The sequence below is a fragment of the Schistocerca americana genome, chromosome 5 (genome assembly GCF_021461395.2).
Source record: "Schistocerca americana isolate TAMUIC-IGC-003095 chromosome 5, iqSchAmer2.1, whole genome shotgun sequence".
In the NCBI taxonomy this organism is placed as follows: domain Eukaryota; kingdom Metazoa; phylum Arthropoda; class Insecta; order Orthoptera; family Acrididae; genus Schistocerca; species Schistocerca americana.
In genome coordinates, this window is record NC_060123.1 from 566,986,905 (window position 1) to 567,010,019 (window position 23,115).

At 40.2% G+C, this 23,115-nt stretch overlaps 1 protein-coding gene across 1 annotated transcript in view; it reads left to right on the forward strand.

The window, feature by feature from the left end:
- Positions 1-23,115, forward strand: part of LOC124615809 (dedicator of cytokinesis protein 9) — a 343,132-nt gene that overhangs the window by 54,985 nt on the left and 265,032 nt on the right. The window contains exon 7 of the mRNA XM_047143949.1: positions 11,886-12,057. Within this exon, the coding sequence (XP_046999905.1) occupies positions 11,886-12,057 (172 nt within the window). The remainder of the gene's footprint in view (positions 1-11,885; positions 12,058-23,115) is intronic.

Here is a 23,115-nt window from a genome sequence, read left to right on the forward strand (position 1 = left end):
GGATTTATTGGGAGTTCTGGTGATGTGACTAATTCACGGGACAGTGTAAGGAGATTGAGAGCAAGAGAAAAGTTGATCTTTCGGTTTGTCAGTGACATTGGGAGAGGAGTATGCTAGTTACAAGGAAATATTTTAACTTCAGGTTTTCAGCTACGCAAAGGAACATGGAAAATGGGTAGCTGAATGCAGATTTGATGTTGATGAAAAAAACATTCGTTGATGATGAAGAAGCGAACAAAACCTCCTAAATAGTTTGAAAAGTTGTTGGGCATTTTGAGGGCAATAGTGCAAATATCCAGATGTGGAAAAAGACTTGTTTGATTTTGTGATTCAGAATAGGAAATATGGATATGCTGCTACAGCAGAAATAATTCAAATTGAAGGCAGCAAAGTAGCATGTAGAAGAAACATATTGCCAGTAAAATTTAAAGTTTTGTATGGGAGGGTTTTGCGATTTATGCAACAAAACAATCTGCCTGTTCATCGAAGAACTACAACTACACAAAAACTGCCCCAAATTTACAAAAACAATTTATCTTTTCAGCATTGCATAATCCATATTTGACACAAAAAATGTTATTTACTTTCCCAGATAGGGAACGCAGACCAAACGCCAGTCTATTTTGATATGCTGAGCAGCACTTGGGTAGGGAAACATAGTGTGCCACTACATATGTGTTGTGCTGAAAAGCAGCAGTGCGCAGTGATGTTAAGCATTATGACTGATTGGATGAAAATTGCCACTGTATGTGGTTTTTAATTAGAAAACCCTCCCCAAGGGAGAAAGCTTCCCACCTGGGGTATTATTATAAGAGCTCGTGACAGGGGGTGGATGACAGAGCAGCTGGTCCCAGACTGGATTTCAGCAGTTTGGAAAAAGCAGTTAGGAGCTCTTCTTCACTCAAATCGGTACATACTTTTCACTGGTGCACTGGTGCTCAAATGAAACAGAATCCGGAAGAAGGAAACTGTGACTTAGTTATTATTCCTAGCGGCATGACAAGAGTGTTGCATCCTTTGGATGTGTGTACAAACCATTCACTCAGAGCTAATATAAGGCAGTTCTATAGAGATTATATAATGAACAGTGCAACTCTGATGCCAGAAGTCCCATTTGCAGTGTGCTTCTGTGTCAGACGTGTGGCCTTGGATATTGGCTGCTTGTCATGAAAAGTTAAAAAAAATTGAATTTCCAATTATTTTGATGGGTCTGAAGATGCCCACGTTTATATTAGTGACTCTGAGCAAAATTCTGGATCAAGAATGGGTGAGGATGAAGATGCTGGTGATGCGGAGAAGTGATTGTGCTTGATTTAGGTGAAACTGATAGTCTGGAATAAATGGGACCAACTGCGTAATGTTTCAGTATGTTCAGATTTTATGTACTTGCAGTTGTATATTTTTGGCAAAAGCAATAAAATGCCATTGTTATGAGTAATCTATTCAGTGTTGCATGAATCTTATCTCCATCTGTCTTAATTAGATTTGATTACAATTCTTCGTTTGTGTGGCCACAGTGTTCATAAATGTTTTATGCTTGTTAAAGATATGTGAAATCCGTATTGGCAACTACTAAAATGACATTTCCAGACAGCTGACAATGTTTTCAAAAAATAAAATGAAACACACAAAATAAAATAGGGTCAACGAAAGCATCCGATTCCACCTGTCGGCTTTAACACGTGATGTAAGGCTGTTGTGGTGTGTGATGTCATGATGGTGTCGGGTTTAGTTTGTGAGAGTGGTGTGTTTGTAGGTGTCGTTTTGATGTGATCGGTGGTGCTCTCTGGTGGTATGTTTATGTGGTGTGTGTTAGGTGATATTTTTGGTTTAGTTTGCGTGTGTGGCATGTTTATAGGTGGCATATTGTTGTGCTCGGTGGTTCTCTCTGGTGGTGTGTTTATGGGTAGCGTGTTATGTGGCGTATGGGGTTCATTTGCATGAACATATGTGTGGTATCGATGGTGACTGTGCTTTCAGCAGTATATTTTTCAGTGAATTAACAATTTTGGTTTTGCTATGTTGATGTTACTGTAATTTTTTTTCTGTTCATCATGTGTGAATTTTGGTAAATTCCTTTGTTTATGTCTTTGCTAGGTATGGATATATGACTGTCTAGGTCAACAGTTTTTGGGTGTCGGTGATGATGGGGGACAGTGCGTTGTCTCTAATAAAATTTCTTTAGCTATTCGGCCTGTTGGCTGAAGTCGTGAAGTGTTCAATGTGTCATGAAGAAATGAGGGTTACTAAAGTTCTGGCATCTCGGAACAGGGGCGGCCATATGTGGAGATGATGTAAGGATAACTTATGGCCCTCCATTAGGCGAGGTTCGTGGTTTGAGAAGTCTAGGTTGGGCATGCGAGAAATTGTGTTAATGATGTATCATTTTTGTTATAAATCCTCTCACAATTTCTGTGCGCATGAGGTGGTGTGAGTTAGAGAACAGTGCTTGATTGGTATTCTTATTGTCGTGAGGCATGTTCTGAATATATTAAGTACAGGGGTAGATTGGGTGGGCCTGGTGTTGTGGAGAGTGATGAGTCGCAGTTCGGGAAGAGAAAGTATGGGAGGGGTAAGTCTTTGGTTGGTTAATGGGTGTGGGGGGCTGTGATATCGAGGGTGGGGGGATTCAGAATGTGTATTTAGGGTTTTGGAGGGCCAGACAGAAAGGGAATTTGTGGGATTGATTGAGGATTTTATTGAAGAGGGTATCACTATAGTTTCAGACTTGTTTTCTTCTTATAGGAAGTTGGGTCAGCAGGGGTACAATCATTTAGTAGTGAACCACAGTGTTGAGTTTAAGAATTATGAGACAGGGGCCTGTACGAGAACTACAGAGGGGTTTTGGACGGCAGTTAAGTCGGTGATTGGGATGGGGAAGAGGTGCTCTTCTAACCTTCAGTCTCATCTAGATGAGTACTGTTGGCGGAAGTGCGTCCCTGAGGGCTGTTGTATTTTTAGGGTTTTTTTAAAGGGCGATTAGCAGGATGTATAGGCCAAAGGTTGTGGGTTAGTGAGGTGTTGGGTGGGGGGTGGTTTCTACGGCTTGGGGGGGGGGGGGTTGTGGTTAGTTGTTGGTGAAGTTCGTAGAGGGATGTGGGGCGGAGGGGGGGTATTTTTCTTTGATTTTGTGTAGAGGATTTTTTTGTTATAGTTGTTGTGGAGTTGTAGAGTGTGAATGGGATACTTTTTTTTTTGTTTTTGGATCTTTTATTTTTTTTTTTGGGGGGGGGGGTTGGGTTGTGGTTTTTTTGTTGGTTTGTATGTTTTTATTTGTGTGTGTGTGTGTGTGTGTGTGTGTGTGTGTGTGTGTGTGTGTGTGTGTGTGTGTGTGTGTGTGTGTGTGTATATATAGTGGTGAGTTGATGTTTTTTGTTAAATGGTTGGTGGGGTGTTGGTAAGTTGTTTGGTTGTTTGTATTGGTGATTTGGTATTTTGATTTGCTGTTGACTTATATGACTTTAGGGAAGTGTTTGATTGCAAGGTGTGGTTGTGGCTATGGCTGGTTTGGTATCGTTAGTTGCTGTTGACCAATATAGGTCAAGGGAAGTGTTCGATTCCAATTTTGATTTTCTAGGAGCTCTGGTTTTTTTTTTATTTATTTATTATTATTATTTTTTTATTTTTTATTCCAGTGGATTTTGTGTGTAGTGGAATTTGGGAAGTTTGTGGGGTCTTGTTATTATAGTGTTTTTTGTCATTTGGTGTACTGGCTTGTGTTTATATTTAGTTTGGCCCCACCCAAAAACCCTCAATTTCCCCCACTTGTCCCATTAGTTTCATTATATTTTTGGAGGGATATCTGTTTGGCGGTTTTTCGATCTATTTTCGTGTTTGTTGTCATGTTTATGTGATGATGTCATAGGAGCGGTATGGGAGTTGTTGTGAATGGTTAGAGGGGTGGAATCGAACACTTCCATTAATCCCATAAAATATATAATGTAATTTGAATTTTGTGTGTATGTTTGTGTTTGTTTGTGTGTCTATCGACCTGCCAGCGCTTTTGTTTGGTAAGTCTCATCATCTTTGTTTTTAGATATATAATGTAATTGGATGGATAAAAAAATCTACTCACCAAGCAGTGGCAGAACACACACAAAAAACAAGGTTATAATTAGGCAACCTTTTCAGCCAGTGGCTCCTTCTTGAGGCAGAAGGGTTGAAGGAAAAGGACTGGGGGGGGGGGGGGGTGTCTGTGAAAAGGGTAGAGAGACTCACTGGGCAGGACGAGGAGGAGTTTCCTTGACCTACGGCTCGGGGTGACTTTTCCAAAATCAACCCCTTCTCCTAGACCTCTCCAGTCCTTTTCCTTCCCCTTCATCTCTTCTGCCTGAAGAAGGAGCCACTGGCTCTGAAAGCTTGTCTAATTATAACCTTCTTTCATGTGTGTTTTCTGTTGTTGCTTGGTGAATAGTTGTTTTATTATCCAGTGACATTAAATTGTCATAAATTGAATGTTTATGTTGTTATAAAGTGAAACATATGCATCTTTAAAAGTAGCAAAATGGCTTTCAGATACTTTTAATACTAAATGTGCTTTATGCAGTAACTGCTGTGTATTTTGTAGCAGAGAGTAGCTGCAGTGAACACATCTTCAAATTTTGACCACATCAAATTTAAATACTTATAACATTTCTGTGGTTTGGAATTCCATGTATTATGTACTTCTGCTTTTGTTTATGAACAAGTAGACGCATTGAACACACTGTCATCTGCCAGCTGTGATTGGCAATGTTGGCTGCACCAAAAAACAGCTATCAGTACCGATTAAGACCATTCTATTTATATCGAAATATGGACTCATATCAGTCGCCATGTTCTTTAGAAAGTGAACAAGTTGTACAAACAAGCTGACACAATTTTGTGAGACAAAGTCGCTTTCCTACTTTCTATGAACTGCTACTCTATTAAGTTTCCAATCCTCAGTATACGTGTACATGTCATTTTGAAATGGGCACTTTATGATCTGGTGGGGGGATCTCAATTATAGACCACATCGTGGTTTACCAAGGTAAAATTTAGAAAAACAAAGAGCGGCCTATGACCAAGCAAGTTCGGTATATCATTCAATATCTCCTCATATGATCTCATGGTACCAAGTGGACTCGTCCTAGGCTTTCCACACCAGGTTAATCAGGGATGGTCATTGAAAGTTTGTACCAGTAACTTGTAAATACACTAAAGCAGCTCTGCAACAATCTTCCTCATAATATATATATATATATATATATATATATATATATATATATATATATATATATATATATATATATATATATATATATATATTTATTAATTTTTTGGAGGGGGGCCCTTCAAAAACTTTTATTAATTTGTCCTTACTTTCTGACATTGTGTTAGGAAGTTTGTTTCCTGAATGGTCATCATACTTTGTTATAGAGTTCTGTTGAGAAGTTGTTTGATGTAGTTGGCCCAGTGTGTACCCTGACTCATAAGTTCAGGTGGCCATTTTCCATGCTTTATCATCCAGCGGGTAGTTTTTCAGTAGCCATGCCAATCTCTGTGCTTTGTGACGTGCAGTGAGTGGATATACAAGGTGATTATAACTAAAGGTAAACTTTCGAACTGCTGTAGAAATAACACCACTGGTCAGCATGACATCAAATTGCAATGGAGTATTATTGGGGAAGGGGGAAAACGTATGGCAGAAGAAAAATAAATAATTACAAAATGTAGCAATAGATGGCCCTGTGCTGTAAGCATCATAATTTAATAGTGATCGGCTACAAATGACAAATGCATCATACAGCAATGCCTAAGGTGTACATTTGACGTTAAACAAACTGCACTACTCAATATGCATGAGTGTACAGGTGTGATACTGTTAGTTACCTAAGTCCATCCACCAAAGGTCGTTTCACATTGGATGGGAAATATCGATTTTTAATTGTCCTGAGGCCAAAAAACGCATAAAAAGCATCACTCACATCGAGTTTTAATTGTCCTGAGACCAAAAACTGCATTAAAAGCATAAATCAAAACAAATCGGGTTATTAATTTCCATGTGACTGGTGCAAATTATGTTCAGTATGCTGTCCACCATTTTATGCAACAAGTTTATATCGATAAACAGCATGTTCCAAAAGTGTTCCAAGGGTCACGTTCAGAATGTGTTGTGCAATGTGTGCCTTCAATGCAGCTAAGTTTGCAATCGGGACACTGAACACATCTTTCAGATAGTCGCACAGCCAGAAGTCACATGGATTCAGGTGATCGGGATGGCTAGGCTGTTGGAAAATGGCAGCTGATAATTCTAGCATTTCTGAAGTGGTGCTTCAGCAGCTGCTTTACTGTATTTGCAATGTACGGAGGTGTGCCATCTTGCATAAAAATGATCCCATGCACACATCAACACTGTTGGAGAGCTTGCCAGTGACGGTACGGGCAACAGAACCAAAAGCACCTGTCTGTTCGAAAAAATGTAGTTCTATGATAAATGATGCCGTAAAGCTGCACCACACAGTGACCTTTTCAGGATGAAATGGTACTGGTTGATTTGCCCATATTCGACAGTTCTATGTATTGACATATCCTGTCAGATGGAAGTGGGATTCATCTGGCCACAAAATCTTCCATAGCCAATCATTATCCGCTTCCATGTGAGCAAGAAATTCGAAACCAAACGTCTCTCTTGCTGGAAGGTCAACAGGAAGCAACTCATGCACATAGGTAATTTTGAATGGATAGCAAAGAAGGATGTTTCATAGGATTTTACACACTGTGTTTATGGGTATGTCCAATGTTCTGGCAATTCTCCATGCACTACACGTTTGCCACCACTCGTCTCCTCCTGCATTGCTGTGGCCACTGCTTCCGCTGATGTCGAATCAATTTGTTTGCTCCCTCTGCTAAAAAAGACCCATCTTTTCGAATTTCCAAACCATATTCTCCAGACCCACAGCAGTCATTGGACCCATGCCTATTTTAAAACCCTTCAGTGTCCTGAACTACTTCAGAACAACATGTGCACAGTCATCATTCTTGTAGTACAGCTTTACCAGCAGAGCGCAATCCTGCACTGAGACAGTCATGGCAAACTTCACAGACGTGAAAGGAGGAAAAGCCGTGTACCCAGCATGATTATACCGACTTCAATGGGTTGTGCACATGACAGGTGTTTCAATTTACGTATTCTGACACATACAGTGCCATCTATTGATCAATTTTCACACTCTTTTTTTTTTTTTTTTCTTCTGCCATACGTTTTCCGCTTACTCCAATAATATTCCATTGTAATGTGACATCGTTCTGACCAGTGGTGTTATTTCTACAGAATTTTGAAAGTTTAATTATAATCACACTGTACACATGTATAGTGTCTCGAATACCGCGTAGCGGTGGAGTGGTTCTGGATGATGTGACTGCTCACTAGTTATTCTTGTTCAACACTTTATTTATTTATTCATCCAGGAACCACCTTAAAAATAAGTTTTGTCATTGTAACATAGTAGAAACAACGTAAGTATGCTTTGATGAGGTTGGGACAGGTGGTCGAACATGGCCTTGATGAAGGAGCCATCCTGGCATTTGCCTAAAATTCTTCTTCTTTGTTAGCGCTACAACCCTTGGTGAGTCTTGACTTCTTCAGTGGTTTTCCTCCACATTTCTAGGTTGTTTGCTGCTCTTTTCCGTTCCTGAACTCCTAAACTGGTGAGATCTGCTATTATGTTGTCAATCCATCTTCTTCTAAGTCTCCGATTTTACCTAGCTGAATGGATCGTACCTTTCATCATTTTCTTTGCAATTCTGTCCTCTTGCCATTCTTTCCACTTGTCCTAACCATCATATTCTCTGTGATTTCACGAATTATATTATGTCCCTACCTTGTATTAATACTTATAATTTGGCACTGTAGCATGTTCTCCAGTCTTCTTACTTCCATATTGTACCATAGATTTTGCATAGTATTTTCTGCTCAAAGGCTCTTAGTGGATTTTTGTCATCTCCGTCAATGTCCATACTTCTGACCCATATGTTATAACTGGGTGGACTATGGAGTTATATATTAGTAGTTTTGTTTTTCTTGTAATGAGGCTATTTCTGAAAAGTTGCATATTTGCGAAGTAAGCTCTGTTTCCTGCTTGTATTCTTCCCCTTGTAGCCTTTCCAATAATGTTATTATTTGTTATTGGGGCTCCCAGGTAGTTTAAAGAGGACACTCCTTTGAATCATTTGCCATTGATGTTTAAGTCTTTAGCAGTTCTTCTGGCCTCAGATTGTGACATGACCATATATTTTGTTTTGTTTTCTGTCACTGTGAGGCCAATTTTTAATGCTCCTGTTGCCTTTGCCAGATATATTACTTGGAGTGTATTGATATTTCTTCCTCCTATAGCAGTGTCATCAACATATGCACATATCTGGCTAGTTTTCATAAATGTGGCACCTCTTCTGTTGATTTTATTTACTAGACTATGCAGGGGTATATTGAATAGGTCAGTGGAGAGACTCTCACCTTGCTTTACACTTTTATGAAAGTAAAGCCTTCACTTGTCCTGCTAAAGACCTTTATTTTTGCTCTTGTCTCTGTCATTGTCATTCCGATTAATCTTATTAGTTTAGCACATATGGCATCTTCTTCCATTACTGTGTATAGTTCTTGCCGGTTTATGCTGTCAAAGGCTTGTTTGAGTCGATGAATAGGAAATGCAGATCTATATCATATTCATATAACATTTCTATCATTTATTTTATCACAAATATTTGATCAGTAGTTCCTCTTTTTGTCAAAAGCTACACTGATATACCCCTAGTATAACTTCTGTGCACTTCAATATCCCTTCGTTTAATGTAATTTTGAAGATCTTATAAGCTGTGCTTAGGAGTGTTATACCTCTGTAGTTTCCACATGCTGTTCTATCCCCTTTCTTTTAAATGGGGTTTATTATTCCAGTTTTCCAAGTATCTGACATAGTTCCTGTTATCAGTTATTAATGTGTGCAGTTCCTTTGTTACAGCCTCTCCACCATTTTTTATTAATTCAGGGATTATGCTGTCTTCCCCAGGGGCTCGATTGTTTTTTGTCTTGTGCACAGTCTGGAGATCTCTTGTAGTGTTGGCTCTCTTACCTCATTGGCATCATTGTCTACTTCCAGTTCCCATCTTTCCTCCTGTGCAGCTGTCTCTTTGTCTTGTAGGCTGGTATTTGGTGTTTCTTTGAAATATCTGCCCATCTTCCCACTGCTTTTTCTTCCTCCCTTATCATTTTCCCATCTGTGCTGGAGCATGCCATTATTTTTGGCTGGAATCCGCTCTTTATTTTGCCTGCAATATAATAGTACTTTCTTATTTCACTGTGTTCCTTTAAATCTTCTAGCTCTTAAAATTTCTTCTTCGGACACACTCTTTTCTTTCTGTTGCACAGTCTGTTAGCTCTTCTCCTCACTTCTCTGTATTGTTCCACATTATTTCTGGTTTCTCTCTGTAGCACTTCTATTCTTGCCCTGTTCTTTTCCCCTGTTGCTGACCGGCAGTCTTTGTCAAATCATTCCTGGGTTCTTCTGTTTCTTCGTATGCCTATTATTTCTTCTGCAGATTCTTTAATGCCTTTTTCAGTCCCACCTTACAATAGGCACCTTCACTGCTGGGCAGGAGGTTTGCATGCTTTGTTAAAGTTACGAGCTGTGCCAGCAGTAGCATAGCTACCGGCAGGGTCACTCAAGGCTGTTTGGTCTTGACTGAGGAGACAGACGAAGTGCATCTCACATTATAGGGCAGGGAGGGCTCTGGAGGTGTAGTGAAGCCATAGAGGAGTAAACCTAATACAAATTCTGGTCCTCCAGGTTGGGGGTTGGACATGGGGCTAATAATCGCATAACATAAAAAAAGAACATTGTGGAAATTCAACAGAAACCTTGGAAACTGAATGGAAAACATGTATCATGACCCCGGCAAAGTAAACAGATTAAGGATCTGACAGTAGCATTATGGAATGTGAGGACAATGCTTCGACCTGGAAAAATGAAAGAAATAGCCAATGATATTTTAAAATTATGTATGATGTTATAGGGGTACAGGAAATGAGACAGCAAGGAAGTGGGCAGAGAGATAAACTTGAGTACTCATTGGCACATAGTAGATGAGAAGAAAAAAAGAGGCCAATTCGGAACAGGATTTATAACAACTTGGGAAGTAGGAAAAGCATATTAGAAATTGAACTCGTAAAGTGGAAGGTTGTGCAGACTCAAACTAAGAGGGAAATTTAGGAACATATCAATAGTAAATGGACATGTGCCAATGAAGCAAAAAAAGGAATATAATAAAAGAACAGCTCTCTGAAGACTTGGAATAAGTATGCTGTGCTGTACCTAAATTTGACTTGATGCTAGTAATAGATTTTAAGGCAAAAATAGAGAGGAATGAACATCAGTATGCAGTTTCTGGAAAATATTCACTGCATGAAGAAATCAGTGAGACTGGAGACTTATTATGCCAATTCGCAGCAAGGAATAATACGACTATTAAAAGTATCTGTGTCTCGCACAAAAGGATCTATTTGGGTACTTGGAAGTGTGCAGTCAATGGAGTAGTCAATAAGATTGACCATATTTTAGTGATTGCACACCACTCCACATTAATTATAGATTTATGGAACTGTAGAGGACCAAACTGTGACTTGGACCACTCTTGTGATGAACTCAGTCTTGGGAAAGAAACTGCCATTAAAAAATGACAACAGGCTATGAAAGAAGGTAAACTGTAATACTGACAAACTGAAAATCCCCGATGAAGTAAAAAAATACCAAGTAACACTAAGCAGAAAGTTGGGTAATGAAGAGACTGTAGTAGAAATAGATGAAAGGTAGAGCATATGCCTAAAATGATTTAGGAAACCCATGGGAAACCTACAGCAGGATGGCATGACAGAGCAAACTCTATCCTCCTAAATATAAGGTCACTGTCGTAACAACTGCATTGCTTGGTCCCTATTGTGCAATGTTCTTTGATTTATACATAGTTGGTGCCAGATAAATTATGACATGAAACATAATTTTGCTCTTCATCACTGCATACACTTGGGACACACACAGGTGACTACAGAACCATAAAAATGCTGCTGTGTCTCTTACACTAACTCCAGTCTGTTTGGAAACTGACTTCATGTCTGTAAATATGTAACTATGCACCATGCACATCTTCATGTTCACATACATTAAGTACGTGGCTTACTGCAGTGTGGTCCATTTAACTGTTACAATCTGTGATAGTTGATCGCTTGTATTTAAGTACTAGATCTGAGGGTAATTTCTATGCTAGATTGGAACCAGTTACCAAAAACAATATTACTTCACTGAATTAAAAGTGCTAACCCTACTCTAACATGTTTAATTGTGAAAGACCATTCTTTGCTATGTCTCTAATATAAATGCAGTGATGTTTTTCACCTGTTGCTATCTCTGATTGAGTATTATGCTTAGTTTTTCTTCTCTACAGTGATTTACAATGAGATAATTTATTGTTTCATCTTTATTTGGTAATTCCACTAATAACATTTGTTTTTACTTTAGACATCATAGAGAAGTGGAAAATAGCTATTGTACAGATAAAATTAAATTAAAGTAGATAATTTTGCAGCCAGAATTAAAGGAAAAGAAAATGGTGAAATAAACGATGTGACACATAAAATTTGGCAAGAGTGAAGCTATGCTACGTAGTCATACACAACACAAAGTAAATATTTTAGTTTTAAAAACTCATTGCATTACTTTTTCTATACGTGTTGCTTTACAAGCTATGTGAGAGGTTATATTGAATCAATGTGATTTGCCAAGCCTTCTTCTGACATCTGAAAAATCTCTTTTGTGTGCATTTGTTTAGATGAATAGTATGATTAATTCTTTTAAAAATTAAGCATTGTGTTTCAGAACACTAAACGAGGCCGGTTTTCCTTTGAATTGCGCATGACTGCTGGTCACAAATCATTTACCCTTGCTGCAGAATCTGAGGCTGAAATGCAAGACTGGATTAATAAGCTGAGTGCTGTCATTCAGCAGATAAAAATACAGGAAGAAAAACGAGCGGCCTCATTGGAGAGAGGTATTTTTATTATCTTATTCAGTGGAATATGTCATTAAACTGTTTTAATTTCTTTGACAAGTTTCTGAACAGCATGGTATAACAGCATGAGTGGTAACTGGAAAATATTATAAAGATGAATGTAGTATGAAAAGATATTGAACCATAAAATACTGGAAGTTCCATGTAGTCATAATGTATATTTATAAATTTTTGCCAAGTGGTGAACCAATACTGTAATGAAACTGCATGGCAGATTAAAACTGTGTGCCGGACCGAGACTCGAACTCTGGACCTTTGCCTTTCGCGGGCATGTGCTCTACCAACTGAGCTACCAATCAGAACTCACGCCCCATCCTCACTGCTTTAATTCCGCCAGTATCTCGTCTCCTACCTTCCAAACTTTGCAGAAGCTCTCCTGCGAACCTTGCAGAACTAGCACTCCTGGAAGAAAGGATACTGCGGAGACATGGCTTAGCCACAGACTGGGGAATGTTTCCAGAATGAAATTTTCACTCTGCAGTGGAGTGTGTGCTGATACGAAACTTCCTGGCAGATTAAAACTGTGTGCCGGACTGAGACTCGAACTCGGGACCTTTGCCTTTCGCGGGCAAGTATATACGTCCCGAGTTCGAGTCTTGGTCACACAGTTTTAATCTGCCAGGAAGTTTCATATCAGCACACACTCCACTGCAGAGTGAAAATTTCATTCTTCAGTACTGTAATGCCACTACAGTGGAACTTTGGTTTTATGTTATCTGATTTTATGTTTTTCCTGATTCTACACTATAAATTCATAGTCCCTCTGAAAGGCCCATATCAGTGCTAAAAAAATTCCCTGTTTTTACATAGTAAACTTTACTCAATTTTACATTCTTGCTCGACTTCACCCAGTTTTCTTGCTATTGGCATTTGAAGTGACTGAATGAGTTATAAGTGGTTTAAAAGACAGAAGGTCCACACCATGGGTGACGGTGGAGTTAAGGGAATATTTCTGGCATATAAGGGAGACATGAGAGAGGAAATACTGATATAATCCATGAGTGGCATTGCCAACATCACTTGTAACGTTTAGCTTTGCCATTTAATGATGATGGGTCCAGTATGTTTCACACTACTTTTTGCAGGAACTCACATAATCGTGACATGGTGGCACTGTGAAAGCGACCAGGAATGAGGCTATCGATTTGTTAGTTGCTATATGTCAAGCTGATGTTGATTATGGATGTGTTAGTGACAATAGAATCTCAGTTGTAGCAAGAACTCTTTAGGGAAATGTGTTTGTGGTTGTACAACATGAGAAATATTTGTGACAAGAAAGAATATGAATTTTATTACTCATCGTTTCACTTGCTGCAATTGAAGCTGTCCTCTTATATTCCTGCCTAATATCACACTCAGGAATCAGCACATATTAAGAAATAAACAATGAAGTATTTGTGACAAGGAATAATAAGAATTTAATTGCTGGTTATTTCTCTTGCATGAGTGTAATTATTCCTCTTAGATTTTTTGCATGTCTGCACACTCGGAAATCACCACACATTTGGAAATAAACAGACAAATATCTATTTCATCCTTCATTCTCTAACCAGACAGAAATGTGTACAGCATTGAATATTGCAGAACATCTTGTATTATTATCATAATGAATGTGGTATCAATGATAAGTTGAAAAAATATTGGCATCTAGCGAGTTGCGAACCTATAAACTCAAGCTCAGCTAACCACGACGTTAGCCATTATGCTACAGCTTACTCCTCTGAATCTTTAGTTGTGCAGTAGTAATCATAAAATCTCTTTGTCGCATTACATAGTAGATGCTTTATCAACGACACTTAATGATAATGTGACATATTTGTGATATGCTACTTTGAATGCACTATTGCTTTGAAATGGCATACTGCACACACATATGTCACACACTACAAAGGAAATGAATAATCGAAATTCGCACAGGGGTTGTTTACATGCACTCTCCAAAGTCTATAGTCGAAAGCCCGCTAGTGACATCACCACTGTAAAAAGTACTATGAAGCCACATCAACACTGCCACTGAAAACATATTTCTGTTGGAAACATTATTCCCTACATTGTTTCGATCTGTTTACGGCTTTGTTTCTTGCCTCTGTTTCTGTCCACACTGACAGCAAACATATCTCAGTGTATTCACATTGTTTGCAACACTATTTGTTGTATTGTTTTCATATTATGTGCCATGTTATGTTTAGAGATGAGGAACTGTAATTTGTACCTGAAGGCTATAAGCATCTCTCAGTGTTTTGTAGTTTTACAGAATAAGGTTGTGTTTATCAAAGAATTTCATAATTGGTGTAAAAAGTACAGTATTATTTTCATGAAGTGTTTTTATAGTAGTTGATAATGGTTGATAAAACTGGATTAGTTATATGAAATCAATTTGTAGACTGGCATACAGTCGTCTTTGGTGAGCAAAAACATACTGTAGAACAACTTGTGGGAAAAACTTCCTACATATAGGTACTGAATATGGAAGACAGCTATAGTTTCTGTAATTTCACTTGGATATCATCTAACAGTTTTGAATTTCTAGCTAATATGGTATCACCATTTCTTTAAAAAAAGATAGAAATTTCAGGAAAGCAATTACAACTAGACATGCTGTTAGTCTTAGTTTTTTGTCAACAGAAGATTCATTCCAAAGCCTTAAGTATTAATTTCTCATTTCGAACCAAGCTGCCACAGATGAATTTATTTTCTTTCCTACGCAAGCCTTAAGTATTAATTTCTCATTTCGAACCAAGCTGCTACAGATGAATTTATTTTCTTTCCTACGCAATCTTTCTTGGTATTCTACCAGCAGCTCTAGCAGCAGTTTTCTGCAATGCATCTTGTTTTACTGTTCTTGTACTGCTTGATTCTTATGTTCCACAAGCAGTCGTCAACGTGGTACGACGATAACAATTTCACAGTCTTCTGCCTCATCCACTGCACTACCCCCCCCCCCCCCCCCCCCCCCCCCCCCCCCCGCCCTTGATCTTCAACAGAACTTCTGCCCCCCTAATTTTTGGACCGGAAAAGGGTGCTCTTAAACTATTGTTTACAACTGAGGAATCTTTGAAGCTAGGAATCAGTGTAAATTATTTTAATCTGTGTTATGAGAAGGAAAGTTGCTACTCACCTTGTAGTGAAGATGCTGAGTTGCAGATAGGCACAACTAAAAGACTCTCACAAATAAAGCTTTTGGACAGCAGTTGTGTGTGTGTGTGTGTGTGTGTGTGTGTGTGTGTGTGTGTGTGTGTTTTAATCTTTTTTTCGCAAGATACTCAGTTGATTTTATTGGAGTTTGGGTTTCGCATGTTGCAATATTATTCCTGAACATGACATGCATTTCTTTTCTGCCTCACATGTCACAGAAGCTGTTCAAATGGCCTTGGACCCAGCCTTGCCATTCACCTATTACAAAGTGACAATGAAGTATCTCATGGCAACAGGCTTTTATAAAATTTTCTTGGTCCCCTTGCCACTTACAGTAAAAACTTAAGCTTTCAGTAGTAATCTCCATCAGCTTCACCAGAAACAGCTGACAGATGTAACTGCTTCCCACTGGGTTACAAGCAACTCAGTGAATGTAGCCCCTTCCCTTTTTTTGAGGCTACACGTATCAAAATAGTTAGGGTACTTGGCAGAAAAGGCATAATACCTGTTTTCTTACTGAAAATGAGATAAGAGATGCTGCCAGTTCAATGACATATTGACTGGTCAATCCATACAATTCCTTAATGTTGTGTGGAACACACCATGGCCCATTAAAAATTGTAATTTAGAAAAATCAGATGTTACTGAGTGTAGTCTCACAAATAAATATAACTCAAACAATGGAAAATCCAGGATGGAATGTAACAATACCAGAGAAAGAAAGTTGCCACTCACCATATAGCGGAGATGCTGAGTCACGACAGGCACAAGAAAAAGATTCACACAGTTATAGCTTTCAGCCATGGAGGCCTTTGTCAGCAGTAGACACACACACACACACACACACACACACACACACTTACACAAACACAACTTGCACACACGTCTGCAGTCTCAGAGAACTGAAACCACACTGCCAATGTGGTTTCAGTTCTTTGAGACTGCAGATTGTGTGCGTGTGCGTGTGCATGTGTCTACTGCTGACAAAGGCCTTGATGGCCGAAAGCTATAATTGTGTGAATCTTTGTGTTGTGCCTATCATGACTCAGCATCTCCACTATATGGTGAGTAGCAACTTTGCTTCTCAAATAAATATAACTTATATTTAATAGAATGAAAATCAAGTTCGTGAATCAAGCTAGTGGGACTCCATCATCAAGGAGGCTACAGAGTTCAAAAGAGTGATAGTATGTTAATTGGGACTGTGGAAATGATCTTAATCATGCATGGTAGCCGGCTCTCAACATTAAAAGATGACGGAAAAATTTGCTGAATTATTCACATTCCAGTGGAAGTCACAGTGCCACTAACATCCCAGATGTGGACTTTATCTCTGGCAACATGATATCATGTTGATGTAAGTTATTCTATAACAGACCAGTTATTTGCTATATAAAGCTCTCTCTACAGCAGTTATAATTATAGCAGGAAAGTTCTGGTAGAACGTAAATATTTTAGGATTTCGTGGGAAATCCTCTCTTGAGCTAGAAAACACACACAAACACACACACACACACACACACACACACACACACACACACACATGGATACACACACTTGTGCTCCTACATAGTTATGACTGAATGCACAATCCCAGGAGTACAGTTCGGCAGGTGGACTAGGGAGAGGTGGGGGTTGTGTCAGATGGGTTGGGTAGTGGAAGAAAAAGGTGGGAGACAGAAAGAGAGCTTTGAGGTAGATAGCTATCTGCTTTTAGGGGGCAGCGAGTGTTTGCTGGCTAGGAATGTGAGAGGGAGGGCTGGCTTCTGCCAGCTGACTCCTCTACGTAAAAGCTGGATGCTCCATTGTAGCTATTATTGTGCTCGTACTGAATTTCTGCTTTTCTTAGCAACATATCCAACCAGTTGGCAAAACCTAGCCTCTCACATCAAAGATACTGACCACTTCCTTCACCGACTCTCTACCATTCCCACCCCTTTACCTCCTAGGTCCCTACTCGTCACTGTTAATGTCACCTTCCTATACACCAACATCCCTCATGCCCATGGCCTTTCCGCTGTCGAATACTACCTTTCCCAATGTTTAGATTACAAACCCACTACCACTTTCCTCATACACCTTACCAACTGTATCATGATGCACAACTACTTCTTGTTTTGAGTAGAAGATATATAAACAAATGTGTGGCACAACCATGGACACTCTACTAACCAACATTTTCATGGGCCATATAGAGGGAGCCTTCCTAGCCTCCCAAACTCCCAAATACTGTGTCTGGCTGAGGTTCATTGTGATATCTTCATAATCTGGATTCAAAAGCAATACACCCTATCCTCATTTCTTCACAACCTCAGTACTTTCTCACCCACCTGCTTCACATGGTCTTGCTTGTCCCAGCATTGGATATTGACCTCCGCCTGTGATGTGTCCACTCATTTTGACAGCTGTCGTCCCCCTCCGCACCAAAAAATCAGTCACATACTGTTTGGGCAGCTGTGGACAATGTATCTGTAGTGACAAGAATTCCCTTGCCCAATATGCTGAAGATCTCACGAAGGCTTTCACAGGCAGGCAGGCTTAAACCAGAGGCTCAGACGATTCTGCGGAGATCTGGGGTGCAAATTTCTCGACCTCCACTATCGGGTGGAGAAGTGTAGGGTCCCCCTGTATAGGTCAGGCGTGCACTACATGCCGGAAGCGGCTACGAGGGTAGCGGAGTACGTGTGGAGTGCACATGGGGGTTTTTTAGGTTAGAGAATCCCCTCCCTAGGCCCGACAAGACGCCTCCTGAGACGCGGCAAGGTAGGAGTAGGCAAAATGCAACAGGGAATAACAATGTTAATGTGCTAATAGTAAACTGCAGGAGTGTCTATAGAAAGGTCCCAGAACTGCTCTCATTAATAAACGGTCACAACGCCCATATAGTACTAGGGACAGAAAGTTGGCTGAAACCAGACGTAAACAGTAATGAAATCCTAAACTCAGATTGGAATGTATACCGCAGAGACAGGCTGAACAGTGAAGGGGGAGGCGTGTTTATAGCGATAAGAAGTGCAATAGTATCGAAGGAAATTGACGGAGATCTGAAATGTGAAATGATTTGGGTGAAGGTCACGGTTAAAGCAGGCTCAGACATGGTAATTGGATGTCTCTATAGGCCCCCTGGCTCAGCAGCTGTTGTGGCTGAGCACCTGAAGGATAGTTTGGCAAATATTTCGTGTAGATTTCCCCATCATGTTATAGTTCTGGGTGGAGATTTTAATTTGCCGGTTATAGACTGGGAGACTCAGACGTTCATAACGGGTGGCAGGGACAAAGAATCCAGTGAAATTTTTTTAAAGTGCTTTATCTGAAAACTACCTTGAGCAACTAAACAGGGAACCGACTCGTGGCGATAACATATTAGACCTTCTGGTGACAAACAGACCTGAACTATTTGAAACAGTTAACGCAGAACAGGGAATCAATGATCACAAAGCGGTTACGGCATCGATGATTTCAGCCGTAAATAGAAATATTAAAAAAGGTAGGAAGATTTTTCTGTTTAGCAAAAGTGACAAAAAGCAGATTACAGAGTACCTGACAGCTCAACACAAAAGTTTTGTCTCAAGTACAGATAGTGTTGAGGATCAGTGGACAAAGTTCAAAACCGTCGTACATTATGCGTTAGATGAGTATGTGCCAAGCAAGATCGTATGAGATGGAAAAGAGCCACCGTGGTACAACAACCGAGTTAGAAAACTGCTGCGGAAGCAAAGGGAACTTCACAGCAAACATAAACATAGCCAAAGCCTTGCAGACAAACAAAAATTACGCGAAGCGAAATGTAGTGTGAGGAGGGCTATGCGAGAGGCGTTCAATGAATTCGAAAGTAAAGTTCTATGTACTGACTTGGCAGAAAATCCTAAGAAATTTTGGTCTTATGTCAAAGTGGTAGGTGGATCAAAACAAAATGTCCAGACACTCTGTGACCAAAATGGTACTGAAACAGAGGATGACAGACTAAAGGCCGAAGTACTAAATGTCTTTTTCCAAAGTTGTTTCACAGAGGAAGATTGCACTGTAGTTCCTTCTCTAGATTGTCGCACAGATGACAAAATCGTAGATATCGAAATAGACGACAGAGGGATAGAGAAACAATTAAAATCGCTCAAAAGAGGAAAGGCCTCTGGACCTGATGGGATACCAGTTCAATTTTACACAGAGTACGCGAAGGAACTTACCCCCCTTGTTGCAGCGGTGTACCGTAGGTCTCTAGAAGAGCGTAGCGTTCCAAAGGATTGGAAAAGGGCACAGGTCATCCCCATTTTCAAGAAGGGACGTCGAACAGATGTGCAGAACTATAGACCTATATCTCTAACGTCGATCAGTTGTAGAATTTTGGAACACATATTGTGTTCGAGTATGATGACTTTTCTGGAGACTAGAAATCTACTCTGCAGGAATCAGCATGGGTTTCGAAAAAGTCGGTCATGTGAAATCCAGCTCGCGTTATTCGTCCACGAGATTCAGAGGGCCATAGACACGGGTTCACAGGTAGATGCCGTGTTTCTTGACTTCCGCAAGGCGTTCGATACAGTTCCCCACAGTCGTTTAATGAACAAAGTAAGAGCATATGGACTATCAGACCAATTGTGTGATTGGATTGAGGAGTTCCTAGATAACAGGACGTAGCATGTTATTCTCAATGGAGAGAAGTCTTCCGAAGTAAGAGTGATTACAGGTGTGCCGCAGGGGAGTGTCATAGGACTGTTGCTATTCACAATATACATTAATGACCTGGTGGATGGCATCGGAAGTTCACTGAGGCTTTTTGCAGATGATGCTGTGGTGTATCGAGAGGTTGTAACAATGGAAAATTGTACTGAAATGCAGGAGGATCTGCAGCGAATTGACGCATGGTGTAGGGAATGGCAATTGAATCTCAATGTAGACAAGTGTAATGTGCTGCGAATACACAGAAAGATAGATCCTTTATCATTTAGCTACAAAATAGCAGGTCAGCAACTGGAAGCAGTTAATACCATAAATTATCTGGGAGTACGCATTAGGAGTGATTTAAAATGGAATGATCATATAATGTTGATCGTCGGTAAAGCAGATGCCAGACTGAGATTCATTGGAAGAATCCTAAGGATATGCAATCCGAAAACAAAGGAGGTAGGTTACAGTACGCTTGTTCGCCCACTGCTTGAATACTGCTCAGCAGTGTGGGATCCGTACCAGATAGGGTTGATAGAAGAGATAGAGAAGATCTAACGGAGAGCAGCGCACTTCGTTAGAGGATCATTTAGTAATCGTGAAAGCGTTACGGAGATGATAGACAAACTCCAGTGGAAGACTCTGCAGGAGAGACGCTCAGTAGCTCGGTACGGGCTTTTGTCAAAGTTTCGAGAACATACCTTCACCGAAGAGTCAAGCAGTATATTGCTCCCTCCTACTTATATCTCGCGAAGAGACCATGAGGATAAAATCAGAGAGATTAGAGCCCACACAGAAGCATACCGACAATCCTTCTTTCCACGAACAATACGAGACTGGAATAGAAGGGAGAACCGATAGAGGTACTGAAGGTACCCTCCGCCACACACCGTCAGGTGGCTTGCCGAGTGTAGATGTAGATGTAGATGTACCTGCCAAACCTAGTGTGCAGACAGATTTCCTGTGCCATATCCTCTCTCCCTCTCTCTCTCTCTCTCTCTCTCTCACTCTCTCTCACTCTCTCTCTCTCTCTCTCTCTCTCTCACACACACACACACACACACACACACACACACACACACACACACACCAAGAATCATTTGCAAAAGAGTGCCCCTTCGTCACTGAGTATCGCTCTGGACTGGAACATCTGAACCATATCCTTCATCAGGGCTTTGATTATCTATAATTGTGTCCTGAAATGAGGGACATCCTACTAAAGATCCTTCTCACCTCTCCTGAATTAGTGCTCTGTCTCCCACCCAACTTGCACAACATCCCAGTCCATCGGTATGCACCTCACCCTGCTCATCCCTTGCCACAGAGATTGTATCCCTGTCACAGGATTATTCTAATCCATAAGAGGCCAGGCTATTAGTGAAACCAACCATGTCATATACCAACTCAGCAGTCACAGCACAGCTTTTTATGTTAGTATGATAATCAGCCAGTTGGCTGCCAAAATGAACAGCAATTGCCAAAATGTGTCCAAGAACAAAATAGACCATCCGGTGGCACGTCATACAGCTGAACATAACATGCTCAATTTCAGTGGCTGCTCCACCACCATAAGTCATCTGGATCAATCCCTCAGCTACCTGCCTTTCTGAACTATGCAGATGGGAGCTATCCTTGCAATACATCCTTTGCTCCTGGAACCATCGTAGCCTCATTCTCTTTTAACCGACCGTCGCCAAGCCTTGCACCCAACAGTTTCCCCTTCCACTGTTTTATGCCTTGTATCCAACAGTTTCCCCTTCCACTATATAATCACCTCCTCCCAATTCATCACTCCCCATTACATTCATTGTGCACTATTCCTCATCAGCTCGAACACCTGTGCATCACATGCCTGGCCTGTGCATCTGCTGTCCCTCCTTCCCACAATTCTAGCTAGCAAACCAGCTGCCTCCCCTCAAGCCGCCTGCTACCCACCCACAAACTGTCTTCTTGCTTCCCGCCTCTTTCTCCCTTTACCATATTACCTGTCACAACCTCCACCCACACTAGTCCACATACCACACTGCACTCCTGGAATTGTGCATCCAGTAGATACTATGTAGGGGTACGTGTGTGTGTGTGTGTGTGTGTGTGTGTGTGTGTGTGTGTGTGTGTGTGTTCTCTCTAAAGCTAGCAAGTTTTCAGTCTTTTTTATGCTGGTTGATAACCCTTCTGCTTTTAGTGAGTGGTCTCCTTTACTCCTAAAGGATTTACATTTAGCAGCAATAATGTCAGTCAGTTATTCCTGATGAGAGTGGTGAAGGCAATCACTGAAAATGTGAGATTTTGCTCTAACTTGATGTAGCAAGAAGACTGAAATTTTTTTACAGGATTTTGTGAAACTGAGCAAATTAGTTCATGGCTGTCAGGAACATCTGACTGTGATATTATAACATGGGATGTTCAGCAGTGTTCCATACCAGAGCTGCTGCTTTTGTGATATACTTAATGATTTGCCTTCAGTCCTAGTAGACAGGTGTATAGCTCTTTTTTCAGTTCACTGGCTGAACAATATAGCAAATTATATACTGGAAAGAAACTCTTGCTTCACAACTAGTAGACTGATTATTAACTGTGCCAAAACAGAATGTATTCCATTTCTTAAGCACAGTTCTGTATTCACACTAAAATTTATCTTTTTTACCATTTTTGGGACTGAAGGTGGATAGCAAGCTTCGGGGAAGGCACTTATTCAGGATGTCCTGTGGAAGGGGAACACACACATCTGCCTTAACAGTTAGAATGTTGTCCATCATCAGTACCAGTGATACATAGGAAGTTTTTTGTTTCACATTATTTCATCCCTTGACATGACACGGACAGGAGCAACTCAGTCCAGACAGAAAGAATATTTTTAGCATAAGACGAGCCATTTTGGCCATACTCGGTGTTAATTCACAAAGCTCGTGCAGGCCTTTATTAGCAAGCCAAGGATTCGTAAAGTATTTGCTTATGAGGTTTTTTGCTGTGAACACAAGTTTAATGAACAGCAGCATCCAGTCAATGGAAACAAGACAGCCTTGATCTTCACATTGTGAGCACACCCTTAACTGATGCCCAGAGCTTGTTTGTGACAAACCACAAGTTTTTGTGGCAGACACCTTCTGTTCCCTGCAAGAATACTTACGATTCGTTTAATTCTCTTATGGGAATGAATTTTATTGAAATTAATGTAGCAAAGCAGTAGTGTTCACATATGAGTACATTAGGCTAAATTGTTGTTGTTACTTTAGGCTTATT